The sequence below is a fragment of the Puma concolor genome, chromosome C1, assembly GCF_028749965.1.
Source record: "Puma concolor isolate L17-30 chromosome C1, mPumCon1.1.hap2, whole genome shotgun sequence".
Taxonomy (NCBI): domain Eukaryota; kingdom Metazoa; phylum Chordata; class Mammalia; order Carnivora; family Felidae; genus Puma; species Puma concolor.
This window is the reverse complement of record NC_141674.1, coordinates 168,040,797-168,060,501: the sequence shown is the minus strand read 5'-3', so window position 1 is coordinate 168,060,501 and position 19,705 is coordinate 168,040,797. Positions and strand designations below refer to the sequence as shown.

Genomic DNA, 19,705 nt, shown 5'->3' with positions numbered 1-19,705 from the left:
GAGAAGACCACTTCTTCTGACCATATCACTGCCCAAGGATATGAGAGTAGCAGCTGTTCACAGCGGCCACAAGAGGAAAGGCCCAGTGGGATGAATGACAGGCAGCAGGTGGCCACACTCTTCCCAGTGACTTTTCAAAGATGTGTCCTATCGAGATGTAATCACGAGCAAATATTTTCCGAGTACTTAACTACCATCATGCCCTAACTTTCATATTTTTTTCTTTAGTTATTAAAACAATAACAAACATGATATGTATTAAGGTTATACTGGCTTACTACTAACACAGAGTGGAGTTAAACTTGTAGAGAAGAAAAAGCACTTTGGAATTCTCTATCCTTTCCCCCATTCCCACTAGGAATTTTGGGAATTATCTTAAGGGAAGAAAGAAGTGAATAGCCTGACATCTAAATATATATGTTTTCTCTTTATTTCTTCCTTTAGCTCAGTGGCTCTCAATGCTAAATGTGAATATGTATTACAGTAGCACTGGTTCACATATACTAAACTTTAAGCATGATTTAGGGCAATTCATGATAATTTTGACTACACTGGATTTTTGTTTTAGGCACTGACTTTAAAACTCTTTCTTTCTTTCTTTCTTTCTTTCTTTCTTTCTTTCTTTCTTTTTTGAGAGAGACAGAACGTGAGCAGGGGGAGGGGCAGAGAGAGAGGGAGACACAGAATCTGAAACAGGCTCCAGGCTCTGAGCTGTCAGCACAGAGCCTGATGCAGGGCTCGAACTCACAAACCGTGAGATCATGACCTGAGCCAAAGAGCCACCCAGGCACCCCCTGACTTTAAAACTTTTAAAACTTTAGAACCTTTGAGTAACATGAGACTCCACTTCACTTAAAATAAGAAATAAAAATTTTAAATATAAAACAAAATTCCAGAAACAGTGTTTACTGCAAGCGGCATTTCAATGTGTTATGGAAAGATTGAGAAAGTAATTCAAATAATCTTTTCTAACATCAGCATCTTGACACATTTGGCTCTGTTGCCCACTACAGAATAAAAGGGGGAGTTCAGATAAGGAGAGTCTTCAGGTTCAAAGTTTCTTTAATAAAGCTATCTTTCTTTTACAGTTCTATATGGCATAAGAGAAATCACTTAACTTTTCTCTGTATCTTTTCATACCTATATTTACAAAAAGTAGGTTTTAAAATCTCTTTTAAAACCACCTAAGATGAACAGGCTTCTTGGAAATGTCCCTCCTGTCTTAAGCCTCCCCTGAATCTTTGCTACATGACTCCATGAGCCAGGGTTTAAGAGCAGGGGCCTCAGGGAGACAAATTGAGTACAAAGACCAAATCTGCCACTTAATAGAAACATCACTTTGTGCAACTCATTTAATCTCTCTGGGACTCAGTTTCTTCAGTCACACAATGGAGATCATTTCTCACTTCCATCTAGGGCTATTCAGGACAATGTGTCTGAAACTCAGCAGACATTCAAAAATATTTGTTGGCTGAATGAAACACATAGTATAAAAGGAGCAGAAGTCGGTTCTCATTAAACTGTAGTTATTATTATTACTTTCCTATCATCTAAATAATAGGAATGATTTTGTTTTAATCATTTTAAGCGATCAGAAAGAACAGATTCCGGGGACATGAAGAAATTGACGAGAGTATAGACTATCAAGATATAAGTAATGCAACAGTATTTGAGATATTTCATTTGTAAATTCGAATTTTATCCAGTTCCAGTTCTGGCATTAAAACTCACTCCCTTAGACGGCAGCCAGGTGTAAGTTCTTGCGTGCTTTTACACAGCTCCATGGTGGTAGCCTCTACATTTGGCTTAAAGTGTGTGCCTTCAACATCAACTCAACCTTGCTCCTCTGGTCTCTCTTCAGGTTTCAGTGGTTACCAGACTCATGAAGCCATCTGCTTTCATTTCTTATGAGTCTTCTTTGGAGTCTTCCTACTCCACCTGGTGGGCCCCTATCAAGCTCACTGGTTTCCAGCTGGCAGTCCAGGAAGGCTAGATTTCAAGGCCTCTGCTGACTGTGGCACTATCAGTGTTCCTGGGATAAGAGTGTTCTCCAGACTGATATGGAGCATCCCATAAGGTTGCTTCTTCTAGTAGTGCCAAAGGGCAATATGTCAAGAGCCCCCTTGCCATTCAGCTTTTCTTCAGCTTACCTAATTCATCTCCTGCTCTCCAAGCCCAAGGCCAGAGACAGGTTATCAGGACACGTATGGAGACCATTGCACTCTACTCTCTCTGTTTTTCTCATGTTACCATGGTCCTCTTTTACTACCTTCATATCGTATACTCCTCCCCCTTAATGCCAACTAAACCTTAATGGACAAAAGGAAAGCTCCTCTCTACTCTATGGTAACTCCAGAAACTTAATCCCCCATGGCTGGTTTTTGATCTGCTAATAAAAGAAGAAAATATAGGAATTTAAAAAGCTTCTCTTAAGACAATATCTTGACTTGCAAGGTGATGTTTTTTTTCTGCATAATCCTATTTTGCATGTCAGAAGCTAAATATTATCTTGGTCTTAATCTTTGCACAGCTTCAGAACCAAATTATAATCTCCTTTGTAGACAGATGGATGTCCTGGATGAAGTAAGTGGAAGGTCTTACACTGGGAAAAACAAGGGATAAAAACACACTAGTCATTTCTTGAATATTGCCCTATAATGTTTCAGGTTCAAAGTGAAATTTACTGGGAAATTGTCTTTTAAGAACATAAGGGATGTTCAGGTTGTGAAAGTCTGCATAACATTTTTAAAATATCTCATCCATTATTGGTATACATTAAAGAATGTGCAAAAAATAAACCTGGCTCTCTGAATTCTGTACAGTTATAACTGTGTTGTATAGATACATTCTCAATGTAAACTCTTGTGGTAACTTTATAGTGTTGATATTTATCTATGCCGAGCTAAGCTGTGATCAGTTTCCCTAAATGGAGCCTTAGAACTACACAGCTGTTTTCTCAGACCAAGATTGTTGTTTTTGGTTATGATCAAACAAATAAATTGAATAGGCTGGTTTAATCTCTAGTATTTCATGTACACATTGATGTAGATTTTAAACTAGAAAAGCAGAAAATGAAAGTATGTTTTCGTTGGCAGGCATTTGATGTACTTGGAAGAGTTGAAGCTTACCTTAAGCTCCTTAGATCAGAGGGTTTAAGTCTGCCTGTCTTGGCAGCAAGGCATGAGGAATTACACAGAGAAATTAAAGACTGCACAGCTGATGCTTTGCAAGAGGGACAAGCCTTAATCAGCCAAGTAGACGCCTGTAGGTAAGTCTATTTCTTCCTCCGTGTAACAAGCTTTTCTACAGTTTCCACAACCTGTTAAAAAATAAGTTACACAATTTTTTTTTCTGCTTCTGATGTTTTGCTGCATTATGACATGGCTTAACAGGATCTATTGAATTTTGGTCAACAGTGATTCTGAACATAGCAATACTCATCTACAAGTGAGACCATATTCTGAGACTGAGGACCCAAAGATGCTAATGCTTTTTTTCTATGAGTTTCTGAGGTGGGGAGAAAGAATGGACAAAGGAAAAAACAGAGCTTAATTCTCAATGCTTTTGCTAGCCTAGCACCTCTGTGGGGTCTTTTCTCATTTTTTTTTTTTCAACGTTTATTTATTTTTGAGACAGAGAGAGACAGAGCATGAACAGGGGAGGGGCAGAGAGAGAGGGAGACACAGAATCGGAAACAGGCTCCAGGCTCCGAGCCATCAGCCCAGAGCCCGACGCGGGGCTCGAACTCACGGACCGCAAGATCATGACCTGGCTGAAGTCGGACGCTTAACCGACTGCGCCACCCAGGCGCCCCTCTTTTCTCATTTTTAATTCTTGAAAGTTGAGTCTACCCTGTCTCTTTTTTCCTTTCTGGAAAAAAAAAAAAAAAAAAAAAAAACGCAAGAGTACCAGAATCCCCTTTCACTTATGACCTTCGTGGCTCACCAAGCAAAATCCCAAATAAAAGGTGACATTATTAATAATAACAATAGCTCACTTTTTGAAAACCTGAGAGCCCATCATGTGCCAGGCACCGTGCCAAGAAGTTTAGGAACATTGTGGCATTAATCCTCACAGCAGCTCTACAAGACACACAGAGTAGTCCCCCCTTTACCCATGGGGGAGTACATCCCCTCAGTGGGTGCCTGAAACCACAGATAGTGCCCAACCCTATATATATTATGTTTTTTCCGATACATACATACCTATGATAAAAGTTAATTTATAAATTAGGCATAGTAAGGGATTAACAATGATCACTAATAATAAAATAGAACAATTATAACAATGTACTATAATAAAAGTTATATGAATGTGATTCCTCACTCTTTCTCAAAATATCTTATTGTACTGTATTCACCCTTCTTGTTGTGATGATGTGAGATGATAAATGCCTACAAGGTGAGATGAAATGAGGTGAATTACATAGGCATTGTGACATAGTATTCAGGCTGCTATTAACCTTCTGATGATATGTCAGAAGGAGGATTGTGTTCTGGACCATGGTTGACCATGGGTAACTAAAACTACAGAACAAATCTGCAGATAAGGAAGGGACCTTGCACTATTAATGGTCTCCTTTTTATGAGTAACTGAGGCACAGAGAGGTTAAATAACTTGCAGAAGGTCACACAGGCAGTTAATGACAAAGTCAGAATTTGAATCCAGGAGCATGGGCCCTAGACTCCACATTTTTTAAAAAAATTACATCCAAGTTAGTAAGCATATAGTACAACAGTGATTTCGGGAGTAGATGCCTTAATGCCCCTCACCCATTTAGCCCATTTCCCCTCCCACAACCCCTCCAGTAACCCTCTGTTTGTTCTCCATATTTAAGAGTCTCTTATGTTTTGTCCCCCTCCCTGTTTTTATATTATTTTTGCTTCCCTTCTCTTGTGTTCATCTGTTCTGTGTCTTAAAGTCCTCATATGAGTGAAGTCATATGATATTTGTCTTTCTCTGACTAATTTCACTTAACATAATACCCTCTAGTTCCATCCACGTAGTTGCAAATGGCAAGATTTCATTCTTTTTGATTGCTGAGTAATACTCCATTGTATATATATGCCACATCCTCTTTATCCATTCATCCATTGATGGACATTTGGGCTCTTTGCATACTTTGGCTATTGTCTATAGTTATGCTATAAACATTGGGGTGCATGTGCCCCTTCGAACCAGCACCCCTGTATCCCTAGACTCCACATTCCTAACCAGTGTGCTAGGGCAGGTTGTTTTTATGAATGCCTTTGGTGAGTGTATCAGTGTGAGTTTAGATCTGGGAGGAAATGAGGAGAGATAAGGACCTTGAGAAACAGAAATAGGATGCTGTGGGAACGTATGAGAAAGAATAGGGATTGTAAGACAAAGGGAGATGCTGGGGCAGATGATGGAACACGTATCACTCAGGAAGAAATAAAGGCAGGGCTTACATTTTGACAGAGCGAGACAAAAAGATTTGTGCAAATGAGATAAACCCAGTTGTTTATCTTTCGTATCCACAATCTTCCTAAAAAACAGACATTAAAATTGAAGAATAATTAAATAGGTCAGAAGTGGTAAAATTACCTTATTTCTATTTAAATCTTCATTCTACTCTATTTTAGATGTGTTTAAAAGTGTTGATTTGGTGAGTTTGGGTTTAGGGAATTTTCTTTTCAGAAGACAGTCTGAATCTGGATGGAGGTATTTAGTCAGAGCTTGTGATGGTTACTATGGGACCATGCAAAGCCAAGATCAGAAATAATCCACGATCTTCCAACAGGAGCCAAACAGCTGAGGCTACCAGAAAGGCAGATGGTTCTCCCCTTTTAAAAACTAACAACTGTAGCTACTAAGTTTCTTTACTTTAACTCCAACCCATACATCTGGTAATGGTGTGTCTGCTCTGTTTCAGGAGCCCCAGCACCCCCATGTCTGGCCCCAAATTGTGGGCACAAGAGCTCCTTTCTCTTCTTTACTGTTTAAAGGTCTAGTCTCCCAGAATGTATATGCGTCTTGGACCATGCAAAAGATATTCTGTGGGGTGCCTGGACTCAGGGTACCAGGGTACATGTTGGACACTGATCTGAGTCATGTGATGATAGGATTAAGTATTGAGTTCTCCAGTTAGAACTGGGGAATGGTCCCATTTCAGTTTCACAAGTGAGTCTCAAAGCACAGACACTGTTTTCTCTGTTTAGGCTACTCTTTACTTGTGGTACTGCCTTGGCCAATTTCCTTTCATGCATGGGTAGATCAGGAGGCAGCTAAACACCATTCCCTAGATCTTTGGAGGTCTGTATCTGGTACACTGCCCCAGAAATTCTAGGTGCTTTGGCCTCCCAAAGTGTGAGCTTTCTTTCCTCAACTCAGCAAGACCCCTGGGCTGTCTTTGGGTTCTACCTCCCTGAGCTTTGGTCTGGAAATTGCCTCTCAGGTAGTAAGCTGATGTAATCATGAGGCATATCTTACTCATTTCCCTTCTCTCAGGGATCATCGTCTTGTGCTACCTGTTGTTTAATGTCTGAGAACTCTTGTTTCATATAGTTTGCCTATTCTAGTCATTTAAGGGGGGAGGGTAACTCTAGTCCCTGCTGCTGGCCAGAAACTGAAGTTCCCTTTTAGTTTTGATGCTTAGCTCCTAGAGTTAGAAACCTGGTCACAATTTAGTACTCTTAAACTTTATCCTGTTTGCTCTAATTAGTAATGTTTTATCTTCAATACATAAATATAAAAGGGAAAGTGCTTGTATTTTATACTGTATTCTGTTTTCAGGGTTTTAGTGATGCTTTTGGCCATGCACTTTGTCATGGTGGACATGTTTATTTATTTAGTTAGTCTCATTCTTTCTGCCTTCGTTGTTTTTTCCACTCTTAATTCATATATATATATATTGTTTTTTTGAAGGTGAAGGTGAATAGTTCTTTTCTTCAAGCTTCAGACTGAGTCTTAATATAAGAAGCAATAGCTAGGGACCATTTCAAGAAACTTGAATTTAAATGGCTAGGTAACTGGGTTTAAAAAAAAAAATTATTAGCAGTATGGTTTCTGTCTAAATCCTAGACAGATGAGCTTTCATAGTAGTTCCAAAGTTTCCTTGGTTCCTAAGATTTCACAATAGTTTACAAATCCATCCTATTTTCCACTTTGCAGGAGGAACTGAAGCTAAAGTGAAATTGTTACTTGGCAAAGGACATTTTTGATTCAGAAGGTAGATGTAGAATAGAAATCCATTAAAAACCGAATTGAAATGCATTAGAGTCTTGGTAGCAAACTAAACCCCACATAGCTACTGACCTCAGTCCTGTGCATGACATTTGAGACTTGCTTCCTTTCCTCATCTAATGATTCATCTGTTCAACGATGTGGGTCACCAATCATAGGAAAGAAGCAGAACCTAAAAATAAGATTTCAAGTTGCAGCCACTTGAAAGTGAAGGTGGAGTTTAGAAAACTGGCCGTGAAAATAAACATACTACAAATTTCAAGAGAGGAAAGTACATGTCACTGGACATCACAGTGGGCTTCCTAGACTTCTGAATGCCAGCACACTGCTAGGACATAAAACACTAAGGCCCCCACTATCACACATTTAAAAACTCAGATGGGTAAGAAACTTTAGCATCAAGGGGGTTTTGCTTTATGCATTCTTAGGGTCAAAATGATGTCATGACTTTATTTTTTTTTAAAACATTAATGTTTTTATTTATTTTTGAGACAGAGAGAGAGAGAGAGAGAGAGAGAGAGAGTCTGAGTGGGGGAGGGGGAGAGAGAGGGAGACACAGAATCCAAAGCAAACTCCAGGCTCCAAGCTGTTAGCACAGAGCCCGATGTGGGAATCAAATTCACAAACCCTGAGATCATGACCTGAACCAAAGCTGACTGAGCCACCCAGGCACCCCGTGATGCCATGACTTTTAAACTTAACTTCTCTGAACCTATTCCCTCATCTGTAAAATGGAGATGTACACTTCTTAGAGGATTTGTTTTTGTTTTTTGTTTTAATCAAATGAAACAGCACTACTCTTAGCAATTGGTTTACCGTTTTTTAACCTTCTCTACAAAGAGTTTTAAGGGAAAATACTAGGAGTCACATGGTTGTTGCAAACAATTCCAATAGAGTCAGCTGTACCAAATCATACTCATTTTCATGAACTGGGGAAGGTTATATTTGAAATAGGTCAGATACACATTTATCTTAAGGTAATAAAAGACAAAATTTAGTGTTGGGGCAGGCAGATAGGAATTTCAGAGACCCTTAGATCTAATTTTTTTTCCTGTTAGTCAATAAAATATGACTTCAGAAGTTCACATTTCTCGGAGATGATGCTTCCCAGTAAATTTGAGACCCTTGTCATTATTTTCTTGTAACTATTACCTTATGAGGAACAGATCCACACTGTTTTTCTATCCTGAAATCAAAACCCTTTGAAGTTGGAGCAGCCTCACAAAATAAATAATGGTTGTTTACATGTTTCCTTACCTTTCTATTTTCTCCCTGTATTTGGGTGATAACTCTGAATCATTGCTAAATAGTTTATTATCTTTTCAGAGTTTAATATCTGCCATATAACCTAAATATACTTTAATTTTAAAGACATTTTAGCAAATTCATTTTCACTTAGTTATGATACAAGTTACTGCATCTGATAATGGTCACACTTAGACTTAAAGGAAGTTGAAGCTTGGCTACAGGAAGGAAGCCTGGCTTCCAGCACCTCTCACCTCTTCCTAAGCTTTGCTTGACACAATCTTTGAGCGGGCAAGTCTAAAGATAGACCAAAGGAGGCCTGCTACCAAGTAGAATTCTGCATTGATTAAGCCATAGAAAGCTGTGGTGATTGGAAATACTGGGTTGGAGACCTGGTATGAAGGTGAAGTTTTCTATAATTGGACAAAAACAAGGAATCTCTTTTTTCTCTGTGTAGCTACCAATTCAAAGCTAAAAACCGTATAAGGCCATCTTGTGCAATATCCATTTGCCTTTTCATGTTTACTAAAATTAACTTAAAATTAACTAAAATTGACTTAAACTTGCTTCCATATTGACTCAATTTCTATCTTTGCATAAAAGACCGTATCTACCAGTTTTCATTCTACGTTGTTACAGTGAATTTAAGCTTTAAACCTCATCCTGACTGAATAGGTTGCTGTGGTATAACCGTAAGTGCTGTCTGTTTTGATCTAATACTCATTGCTTATTTAATGTAAATCTTCATATTTTTATATTTTGCAAAGAAATAAAAATAGGAGTTCATTGGGATTTTGCATTCTCTTTTCACAATTTTCATTATGTTGGCTACCACTACTTTTCTTGGTTCATGTTATGAATGGTGATGAATTTTAGACCAGACATGGTTCATTCATTTATTCATTTATTTATTCCAAAAATATTATTGAGCATCTTTTATAAATCAGGTACTCCCATGCATCTAATGTAGTCGGTGGAATGTCTTCCCTCATGCTGTTTATATTCTAGTGGGAATAAATAGCCAACCAACAGCTAAATCAAAAAATGAGATGTTCTTATACACCAATGAGTACTCTGAAAAAAATGTAAAAGTGAAATGGGATAGAGAGTCACTGTGGGCAGGGGACCATGGTAGACACTGTAGTCAGGGACAGAATCTTCAAGAAGAAGGAGCTACCATGCAAATAGCTGGGAGATGACAGGACCTAGCAGAGCAACACAGAGACGTAACAGAAGGGTGTGTAGAGTGTGACTGGAAGAGATGGAGATGGGAGAGAAGGGCATGAAATAGCATCAGAGTAGGCAGGAGTTAGACTGTATTCAAACACTCATTGGCAACAATGGCAAGCATTTGTGTGCTTTATATACATTAAAAGTTTTAGTCCCTAAAACCACCATGTGATATAGGTACTGTTATTATCATGGTCTCTATTTTGCAAAGGAGGAAGCTAGGGCACAGAGAGATTCAATAACTTTCCCTATTACCAGTCACATGGTAGTAAGAGGTAAAGTGAGTACTAGAATGCAGGTCTGAACCACTATGTCAGTTTGCTAGCTCTCTGTCTACTCCTTTCATTGAACTTTAATCAATAACAAAAAGCCTGATCACGTGGGTTCTTTTTTTATTCTAGCATGCCTAAAATGTGACAATGTACTCCACCTATCTGCTAGCTTCAACTCAAGTCTGCCCTTCCCTGCAAAGTTTTTTCTTTCAGTTTATTTAAAAAGTTGTTCAGTGTACATATAGGCATCACATTGACATGCCAGCACCAAGCTTCAAGGGTAGTCAAAGATATATAAACCTGGCCCTGAATCTCAAGAATGTTACTAGAGGCTAGTCAGGGAATAACACATCCAGGGAGTGTGCATAAGGCATGAGGAAACCATGGGGACAGTGGGTGTTGGGGCCACCTCTTCAGAGAAGGGAGACACAATCCCTAGCTTCTAGGATCAGGATAGGTCAAGGGAAGGACTTGAGAAGGCCACTGTTGAATTTGATAATCTGACATGGATGAAGGCTCTGCATCTAGCCAGGATGAACAGAATCAGTATCTACCATACAATACTTTTTGAATTCCTTTGTGTTAGTCAGCTCTACCTCCTGGCTTCACTTTTCATTCTGTGGTGTTCTGAATCATTCTTTAGTTGTTGGATTTGTAACAGTGTTGTCTCCCCTCCTAGCTCATGACATCATTTTCAGGTCAGCCTTCAAGGTCAATCATGTAGGAAACCTTTTTTATGTTCCTTATCTTAGTATTTACAAACTAGGTGGCTTGATGTGAAATGTTATGGTGCTGGGATGATATTAAAAGAAAGATTTTATCATAGTAAAAATATTTTAAAAGATCCTAAGTGGAAAACAAACAAAAACAATCCCCACCCTCCAACAAAACAAAACAAAACAAAGAAACAAAAACAGAAGTTTCCTTTTCCTGGTAGAGTTATCTATGGTTGTATTTACTGGAATTCTACCAAACATTTAAGGACTTAAAATAACTTAAAAGAAAACTAAAACAAGTTTGATAATGCATTTAGATGGTAAATGTCAGATACTGAAATTTAGGATATTACAAAGTTGAGTTCTTAAGGTAATTGTTAACTCAGCCACTTTCCAAATATTTTCAAGTGTATATTAAATTGTTCCTTTTAGGGGTTGAGTAAATGTTGTAACTGTAAGCTGGGCCTGGTAACATTGTCAATGCTTTTATAATTCTGAAACTGTTAGTACGGAAGACATCCTAAGTTCACACTTTCCCTTGCATCTGGAAGTAATTAGATTAGGTTCTTGTCAAATATCTAGGAGTCATTCATTACAGTGTGAATTTGTTCATGTATGCTGTTGATGGTGTGATGTGGAAGTAGCAAGAATGCCAGAGGAAGAAGGCCTGGGGTTATGGAGTCCACAGAGAAACTCTGACTAAAGAGGCAGAAATATGTGTGATGGATGACTGAAAAGAAGTCCTCTCATATTAGAGAGAGAGAAAAACAACAACAACACAGGAAAGAATAAGGGAGAAAAGTGAGTGGGCCTATTTATGAATAAAATGTCCATCATGGTGCTGTTTAGAATAGTGCAAACCTGAAAAACAACCTAAATATTTCCAGAAAATCAGGAAATGTTCAAATAGTTTGAGGGCAGGCACATCATGGAATATTCTGAGCCAATATGGAAAGTGTGTTTTTGAGGATTATTTGAAGACAGAGAGTATCCTTACCATATAATGTTAAGTGGGCGAAGCAGGTGTGTAGAGAGCACCATTCTAACTTTGGAGGGAGAAAAGGGCTGCAAAGAGAAACATTTTTTTAGAAAGAAACACATTAAAATGTAATTTCATATTTTCCAAATTATCTTAAATGAGAATATTGGTCTCTTTAGTTCTTGCCATGCCCTTTTTATCTGAGGATTTGTGTCATCAATTATGGAAAATTTTCAGCAATTATCTCTTTAAATATTGATTTGTTGTTATTCCCTCTTTTCTCTTCTCCTTTAACTCTTGGCAGAGAATGCTGGGGCCTCTGGGTCTGTCTTCCAGGACTCTGACCTATCCTCTTTGCATCTTACTCTCATTGACTCCCTCACATTGATCTCTTTTGTTGATTTTTTTCTCCAGTTTTCACAACCATATTGATTTTGTTTCTGGGATTTCTAACTCATTTTTTATATCTACTTTTGTTTTAGTTCTGACTGTTTTTGTTTCAGAGTTTCTTATTCTTGTATTATGGGTGTTGGTTTTTTCTTTGTCTTTCTAATGATCTCAGTTATGTTGAAGTCATCTTCAGATTGCGCTACTTGCTTTGTTTCAGATTGAGTACACTTCTTTCTTGATTGTTGAATGTCTTTTCTTAAGATTTATACTCCTCATGTGTCTTGAAATTTTACATTGTACTCTCACCTGGAGGAGAAGGGTTATTTTCCCTGCTTTCTTCTCTCCTCTCTGCTCTTCCCTCCTTACCAGCTTTGAAGTAGCTTCCACCTGCATTCAGTGTCTCCAGTCTAGCCTGTGCTGTTTGATCAGGGCCACCCGCAGAGATGCTGTGGTTTCTAGAGATGCAGCAGAAGGTGGGGTGGGCTTCCTGACTCCCCTGATGTGTCTGATTCTTGGCCTCAGTACCAGTTGGCTATAGCGTTTTTCAACATTCTTTTGCAAGGAGAGAGAACACCATCCCTTTTGATTTCAGGTAGAATCCTAGCTATGGTGCCCTTCACACAGGACATATTTTGCTGTGTCCTCCTAGGACTGGAGCTTGTGGCTATCTCTGCAAGCATCTGGACCAGAACCCAGGAGACCTGTACTTTAAGCCTCACTTATCTACATTTTGGTGGTGAGGGATTGGCAATGTGTATAACTTGAGTCAGAAAAAAAATTTGTAAAGACATACATTTCACTTCTACAGTATGAATAGCACTTTTTTCAAAGTAGGGATAAAAACCAGAGAGTAGGCATTATTTCCTCCAAAATAAAGATCATAAACATGAAAGGGCACTGTTTGGGTCCCTGCAGCAAGCTATGGATAAGGAAAATATTTTTCCCCATTTTCTGAATTATAATTTGTTCATAGACAAAAAAGAAAAACTATGATCAGCTGATTCCTTCGGATGAGAGAGTAAGCTGTCAAGTACTTACCATCTGGTTCAGCTCCTAATCCAGATGGGCTGCCAATAGTAATTTATGAAAGGTTTGAAAGCAACTTGCTGTCCTCCAGAAAGAACCATGAGAACACATTAACATTGGGAATTGCTCCCTTCCCCCAGCCCCAATTTGCGACAGATGCAGAGATGGGGCAACTGCTTCTGAACAACAAATAGAACTGTCTATTTTTGAGCCAGGAGTCAATATGTCTCTGCTCTTTAGAAAAAAAAAAGTCAGTCATGTTCCTTCCCCCCTTCCCTCTCTTCTACTGACTCAGTGAATAAGGGAGTAACGCAGCCATGATGGAGTTTCTGACAAATGTCTGCAGAAGCCCTCACAGTCTGTCATTTCTGAGTATCTGTGATGTTTGGAAAAGTCAAAGTCAACATCGGGAATAATCTGGTATACCTCATGTTCATGCTACAGACAGGCACCATCTAATCCATTCTTAATAGAGGAAGCCCAAAGATCAATCATTAGATACAAAGCAAATTATAGAGCCACAGGTTGTTAGACCCAGAAGTCCACGGTTGGCCCCTATCCACCCAGTCAGGCAGCACCTAAGTAGTGTGGCTTCAGAATCAGAATGAAATGACAGGGCACTTTGTCCAAGTTTCTGTTATCTGCCCTCAGTTCTTACCCTGTCATTTAGTTAATATTACTGTCAAGTAATAAGACTCATTCCTGAGTGACTGATGGAATTCTAGTAATTTATTTTCAGTTCACGTAAGAATTGCTGGCAGAGAGTGAGGTCATATTTTTCCTTTGATCAAACCATCTGCTTTTCAGGCTCTGAGGAAATTGCCAATATGCATGCTATACATGTTTTAAAATGTTCTGGAATGTTCAAAAGAAAAGTCTGGAATCAGTGTTTAAAATTTCTGAGACTGATGGAATCAGAGCTGGTTATAACCCACACATTAGGCTTTCAGTAAGAAAGAATGGAGAGGGAGTGGTTACTAGGGTTGGAGTTCTGACAGATATATGCCCACTGGGAATCCAGGAAAGGGAAGAGATTAATGCTTGATCAGACAAATGATCTAGCTGACATAGGGAAAGGAAAACCAGAGCTGGCTAGGGTAATTCAGAACTCCTCATACTGAGGAAGGGGTCCATGCCACAAGTAAAAGTGGAGTGCACACTGGACAGGCAATAACATCAGACCTAGGAGATTCAGTGAGCCCCTCTAAGGCTTTAAATAGGGAAGATGTATCAGTCAACCTAATGATAAATGCTAAACATCAAAGAAGAATTTAGTCAGTCTTTGGATAGCCCAAAACTACTGTAAATGAGCAAAGAGCAAAGTCATCATTGTTTGAAACCTAGTAGGGACTAGTGACATTTTATACAGTAACTATCTGTGCATATGTTTTTCTTAGTCTGTCTTCTCTTCCCTTAAATTTTGATTAAAGTGTATTTTATTTCATTTGGAAATATACATTGATCTACTAACAAGGCTCTGTGCTTAGTACTGCAGGAGGTATTTGATATATGAGTGAAAAGAATGTTGTCTTTTCCCTTAAAGAATTTATAGTGTAATAGATATATACAGTAAGACACACATTACCACAAAATGAGACCTAATCTGGATCATTGAAAAATCGAAAATGAATGGTCCTTCCAAAGACAAAGAGAGATTGTATTTTCTTGGTTATGATTCATCTAAATTAAAACTGTAAGTTGCTAAAGAGCAATATTTTTACAAAAGGAACGCTTAACCTGGTTTTGTTTCCTCATTTCTGTCCTCTGTGCTAGAGGTCCCTTTAAAACGTGAACTTGGACAAGTGCCCCTCTAGTGATCACTTCGCAAACTACAAGCAGACGTTGCCTTAGAGAAGTCTGCCAATTTCAAAAGAACATGCCATGCCAGCCAGGCTAATCCTGTTTCCCTAACAGTCAACTCCAGAGAAAGTGAAATTTTAGAGGACGAATACCCTCCCACCCTCTGTCATGTGTCAAGACTCTGAGGTCATGTGTGGACTCTGAGGTCAGATAAAAGGCTCAAACCCCAGCTCTGCCACTTAATAATGGTGATCTGGAGAAGTTACTGAGCCTTCCCGTTTCTCAGTTTGCTCATCTGCAAAGTGGAGATATCAATTATACCCAGATCATAAGGTAGCTATGAAAATTAGAAAAAGAGACTACTTCAAAGATTAAAAATGCTGCCTTGTCACAAACATTAAAAATGCTGCCTTCAGGGGCGCCTGGGTGGCGCAGTCGGTTAAGCGTCCGACTTCGGCCAGGTCACGATCTCGCGGTCCGTGAGTTCGAGCCCCGCGTCAGGCTCTGGGCTGATGGCTCAGAGCCTGGAGCCTGTTTCGATTCTGTGTCTCCCTCTCTCTCTGCCCCTCCCCCGTTCATGCTCTGTCTCTCTCTGTCCCAAAAATAAATAAACTTTGAAAAAAAAAATTTTTTTTAAAAAAAATAAAAAATAAAAAATGCTGCCTTCAAACATTAAAAAAGTGCTCAGTTACACATTTACTTTCACAAACTGTTCTCTGTACCTTCTTTCCACATTGCTGCTGGTTTTTCACTTGTCTTTTTTATTTATCTTTCTCATTCCAGATTTGCATATTCTACAGAGAATATGCAACTTATATAGGACAACTTATATTGGAACTTATATAGGACAACTGGGCTTTTAAGTCCTTTTTTTAGTATAGAATGTCCCAAAGTCTAAAGTCAAACTATAGTTGGTATTACCAGTATACTGCTTTTATTTACAAAATTTGTGGACTTTAAGTATCACTAGAATTATTTCTGTGAAACTCTCCTGATTTCTTGATTATACTCTTCACCATCCCTGAGTTGTTAAAATGCAAAACTAATTGTTTTAAGTGTAACATCTGTGGAATATTATGTGTGAGGAATAAGATTTCTCACAGTGGTTTCATTTTCTTCCCCCAATTAAACTTCTCTGGGGCTTCAGTGGAACCCCCAGGACATACATGAATCCCACGCACATCTGACAAGATTCTCAAGCTGCCCGATGAACCCTCACCCCTTTGGCAGCTTTATTGTCATTCCTGTGAAGTTACTTTACCTCTCAGTCATTTGGGATCTTGCCCTCATTTCATTACTAATTAAATTTGTTTTTACAGAGTCATAAATTAATTATTTGAGGTAAAAATTACTGAAATCTATACCTTGCTCCAAGAGCTTTTTTAGCTCTGGGTAATTAAATTTAAGAGGTATCGTGTTCATCTTTGTTAGTATTTGAAGGAAATGACTGACACAAAGTTAAAGACTTCAAAATTTCTTACATAGTAGGAGAGGCTCTGTCTTAGGGGTAGGTTGAAAATTAAGAGGTGCTCACTCCATCAGCAGTGTTTGTTCATTGTCTTGCGTTGCTGGTAGGCCTAAATTGGACGTGGTTAGGAAACTTGCTAATTTATCTTTAGACTAGAGCAAATGGGATCCAACTCTAAGGTCATGTATTGTTTTAAGGGCATGTGCATTTTATGAGATCTTGTGTCACTTTTCTCTTTCTCCTGAAACAAGTACACAGGTGAAAAATGACAATATGAGGCTTAGTCTCTTTTTTATGAGCAAGTACACTAGATTCCTAATTGTTGGTGATAACTTGGTTTTCATTTAATGAATACAGCCTTGAGCATTTGTAATCATTGAGAACAAGGAACTTTGTGTTACATAAATATTTTACCCTATTGGATTAGTAAATGGCTTGTTAATTGGTTGATCCACATTTCTATTCGAAGAGCATCTTTAGATAAATGAAGCTTTTAAATAATACCCCCAGGAAAACTCTTGGCAAACATACTGTGTTTTTTGCCATAGGGTTCTCAAAATATTTTAGAGAAATATTAAAAAGTAAACCTTTAGAAAATACTAGACCTGGTTGCAAAAACCCATAACTCATCTTTTCCCTCAGGACCAACTGATTTAAACAAAGGAACATAATTTGGTTTTACTTAACTTCTGTTATCCTAAAGCCTGAAGCTTGATAACTTTTATCAACTCATCCCTATCTTGAAAGAGCAGATCCACTTTCAAATGTTCCCTGCTCCTGGGGCTTCTGTATCAAGGTGGAGTGAACTAACAGCTGACTGGTTCCATTCAGCTCTCAGATAACCGGAGTCCATGAGATGATGGGATGCATTCAGAGACGAGTGGACCATCTGACCAAACAGTGTTCAGCGCACAAGGAATTTGCTCTTAAGAAACAGCAATTAACTGCCTCAGTGGAGGGCCACCTGAAGAAGGTAGTTTCTTAAATGTGTCCTCCTTTAGCTACTAATTAGATGCAACTCCTTACCTGCTGTTACTAGATGGTATGGCAACCGCAGCATGGGGTGCATGGCGGGCAGATAGTGGTGGGTCTTCTTTGGCTTCTCTTAGGTTCCTCATTGGGTTTTATAATTGAACAGCATAGAGTTGTACTTCACTATTGCTCATCAACCATTCCTGTCCCAGGTTGCTAAAACTTGACATGTAATCCTACCTGCCACGCCAGCCCTGAACACAGGTACACAAAGGCAGTTTTTGCCTTATGCAGAACTGAAATGTGTTCATGTTGAGATTGTGTGTCCTTGTTTTACATGGTTCGGTGTTGGAACACCATATTGGAACATGGTTCAGTTCCAATATGCACAAATTTCAGGTAACATGGTATTGTACAACACAAGGACAGCAGATAAATACCAAAAATGATGTCTCAGAGATTTCCAGAACAAATTGTTGTTATCATACTTTATTGAACTAGACCAGTACAAAGGACATGGCCATTCTGAATAAAAACATGGATGTGAAAATCCTCTTCTCAGAGTGGAGGCAATGGCTTAGTACAGGAAAACTTTATTTCCTGTTTTCAAAGAGGAAGAAAACCAGGCAACTACTATTTGACTAAATTAAAAAATTACTTATCTGTAGCTGGGACATACAGCAAAAACTAGTAATATCTCAATGACATTAATGTTAATGAACCTTGATACCCACACTGGGTCTCAGATTTTCAATGATGTCTTCATCCGATACAGTGGACTCCTGTGCCTGACTCAAACAAGTAGAATTAGTAGACCTCACAGGAGAGGGCATTAATTAACTGTGTCTCTGTCTAAATTGCCTTCCCACCTGTTATTGATCAAGCAACTTGGGAATTTGAGCCTTGTTCTGATGCCTGGGTCCAGAGAGATTCCAAATATGGCAGCAGCTGTGGTGCCACATTCTCTAGAGCTTGAGACTCAAGCTAATTTGGTGGTGGTGGGCAACACAGTAGGAACTCAGACAACTGTTGCTCTTTGTCTTTCTGCCAATTCAGAGCCAATTTGACAATGGAGAGCATGGACTCTAGTTAGAACCAGGAGATGAAGAACGCAACTTGGATGGAATAGAACCCTTTAAAGCCTACTTTTTCATTGATTCATGGGTACTGGAAATCAAGTCATAGTCCCCCACGTTCATCAGTTAAATGGCCTAAGCATGTCCCTGTGTTTTACTGTCACATATACAGGGTTTGGTGCTATCCCAGTGTCCCTAAATATAGCGACCCATAGCATACCCAGGCCTTGGACCTTTACTTCAAGATGTGCCTATAAACTGGGCCCCATTCAACTTACAGTAGATGATTGTGAGTTAATTAATCAGATAAATTCATCTCTGCTGATGTGTTAGCAAGTGCATTATCCTTTCTAGGAAATATAGATAATAAATTCTTAGAAGATATGGATGATTATTTATATCTCATTGCTGTTAATAAAATACATGTCTGTTAATAAATGTATGTCTATATGCCCTCTGTTGGTGGGTCAATAGTATTATGTCATATGAAGAGCAACATTATTAATTTAAACACAAAATTCTAAAATATTTAAAACTGTTTTTAGATGAAAATTGGTATACCCACTTAAAATACAATGGGAATGTGGGGTAGAATTTATGTTTTCTATACATATGCAAACATGTATGCAAATATATATTACTAACACTGCAATATATTCTTTATTGGTAAAGGTGGAAACGTCAATTCAGAAAATCAGTCCAGTACTTTCCAATGCAATGGATGTCGGTTCCAGCCTTTCTGAATCAGGGAAGATTTTGAGTAAATATTTGGAACTAGATATTCAAGCTAAGGTAAATTAAATAGGAATTATTATTGTGGTTATGATTTTATAAATATGATTTCTTTTCTTTATATTCAGTGGTTATAGAACTTAATGCTAGCTCTTTTGAAGGTTATAATTCTAAATATTGTGGCAAATAATGGCTTAAAACTTCTATTGTGTGCATCTAAATTACTTATACTTCAATGTGCACTTATTAGGGTGTTGAGGTCACTAAAACTTTGTAACCTGGTATTAAACACTCATTTGGCCCCTTTTCCTTGCCTGGGAGATGTTAGCAACTCCTTTTGGGAGGCCAGAGGAGGCAAGGGAGAGTGCTTCTCTAAGACTATTTGTGATTTTCTGCTAGAGTAAGTTACAAAAGAAAATTACCAGAAGCAACATGCATTAATGCAAGATTCCAGAAAGCAAATAAAAACACAATCTTGTTTTCAAACCCAATGTTCAGGGACAGAAAATACCCTCCTCTTCTTAACATCTTCTCTAGCTTCCCCTTACTCCTTTCACATGACACTTAGGTCAAATATTCTAGCTAGTGGCTCT

The 19,705-nt window shown here is 38.5% G+C and overlaps 1 protein-coding gene across 5 annotated transcripts in view; it reads left to right on the top strand.

Annotated features, from left to right (window-relative positions):
- Positions 1-19,705, top strand: part of CCDC141 (coiled-coil domain containing 141) — a 203,593-nt gene that overhangs the window by 127,550 nt on the left and 56,338 nt on the right. For all 5 annotated transcript variants that reach the window (XM_086719054.1, XM_086719053.1, XM_086719051.1 and 2 more), the window contains 3 exons: positions 3,096-3,268; positions 17,164-17,305; positions 19,053-19,172. In XM_086719054.1, coding sequence (XP_086575180.1) covers positions 3,096-3,268; positions 17,164-17,305; positions 19,053-19,172 — 435 coding nt within the window. The remainder of the gene's footprint in view (positions 1-3,095; positions 3,269-17,163; positions 17,306-19,052; positions 19,173-19,705) is intronic.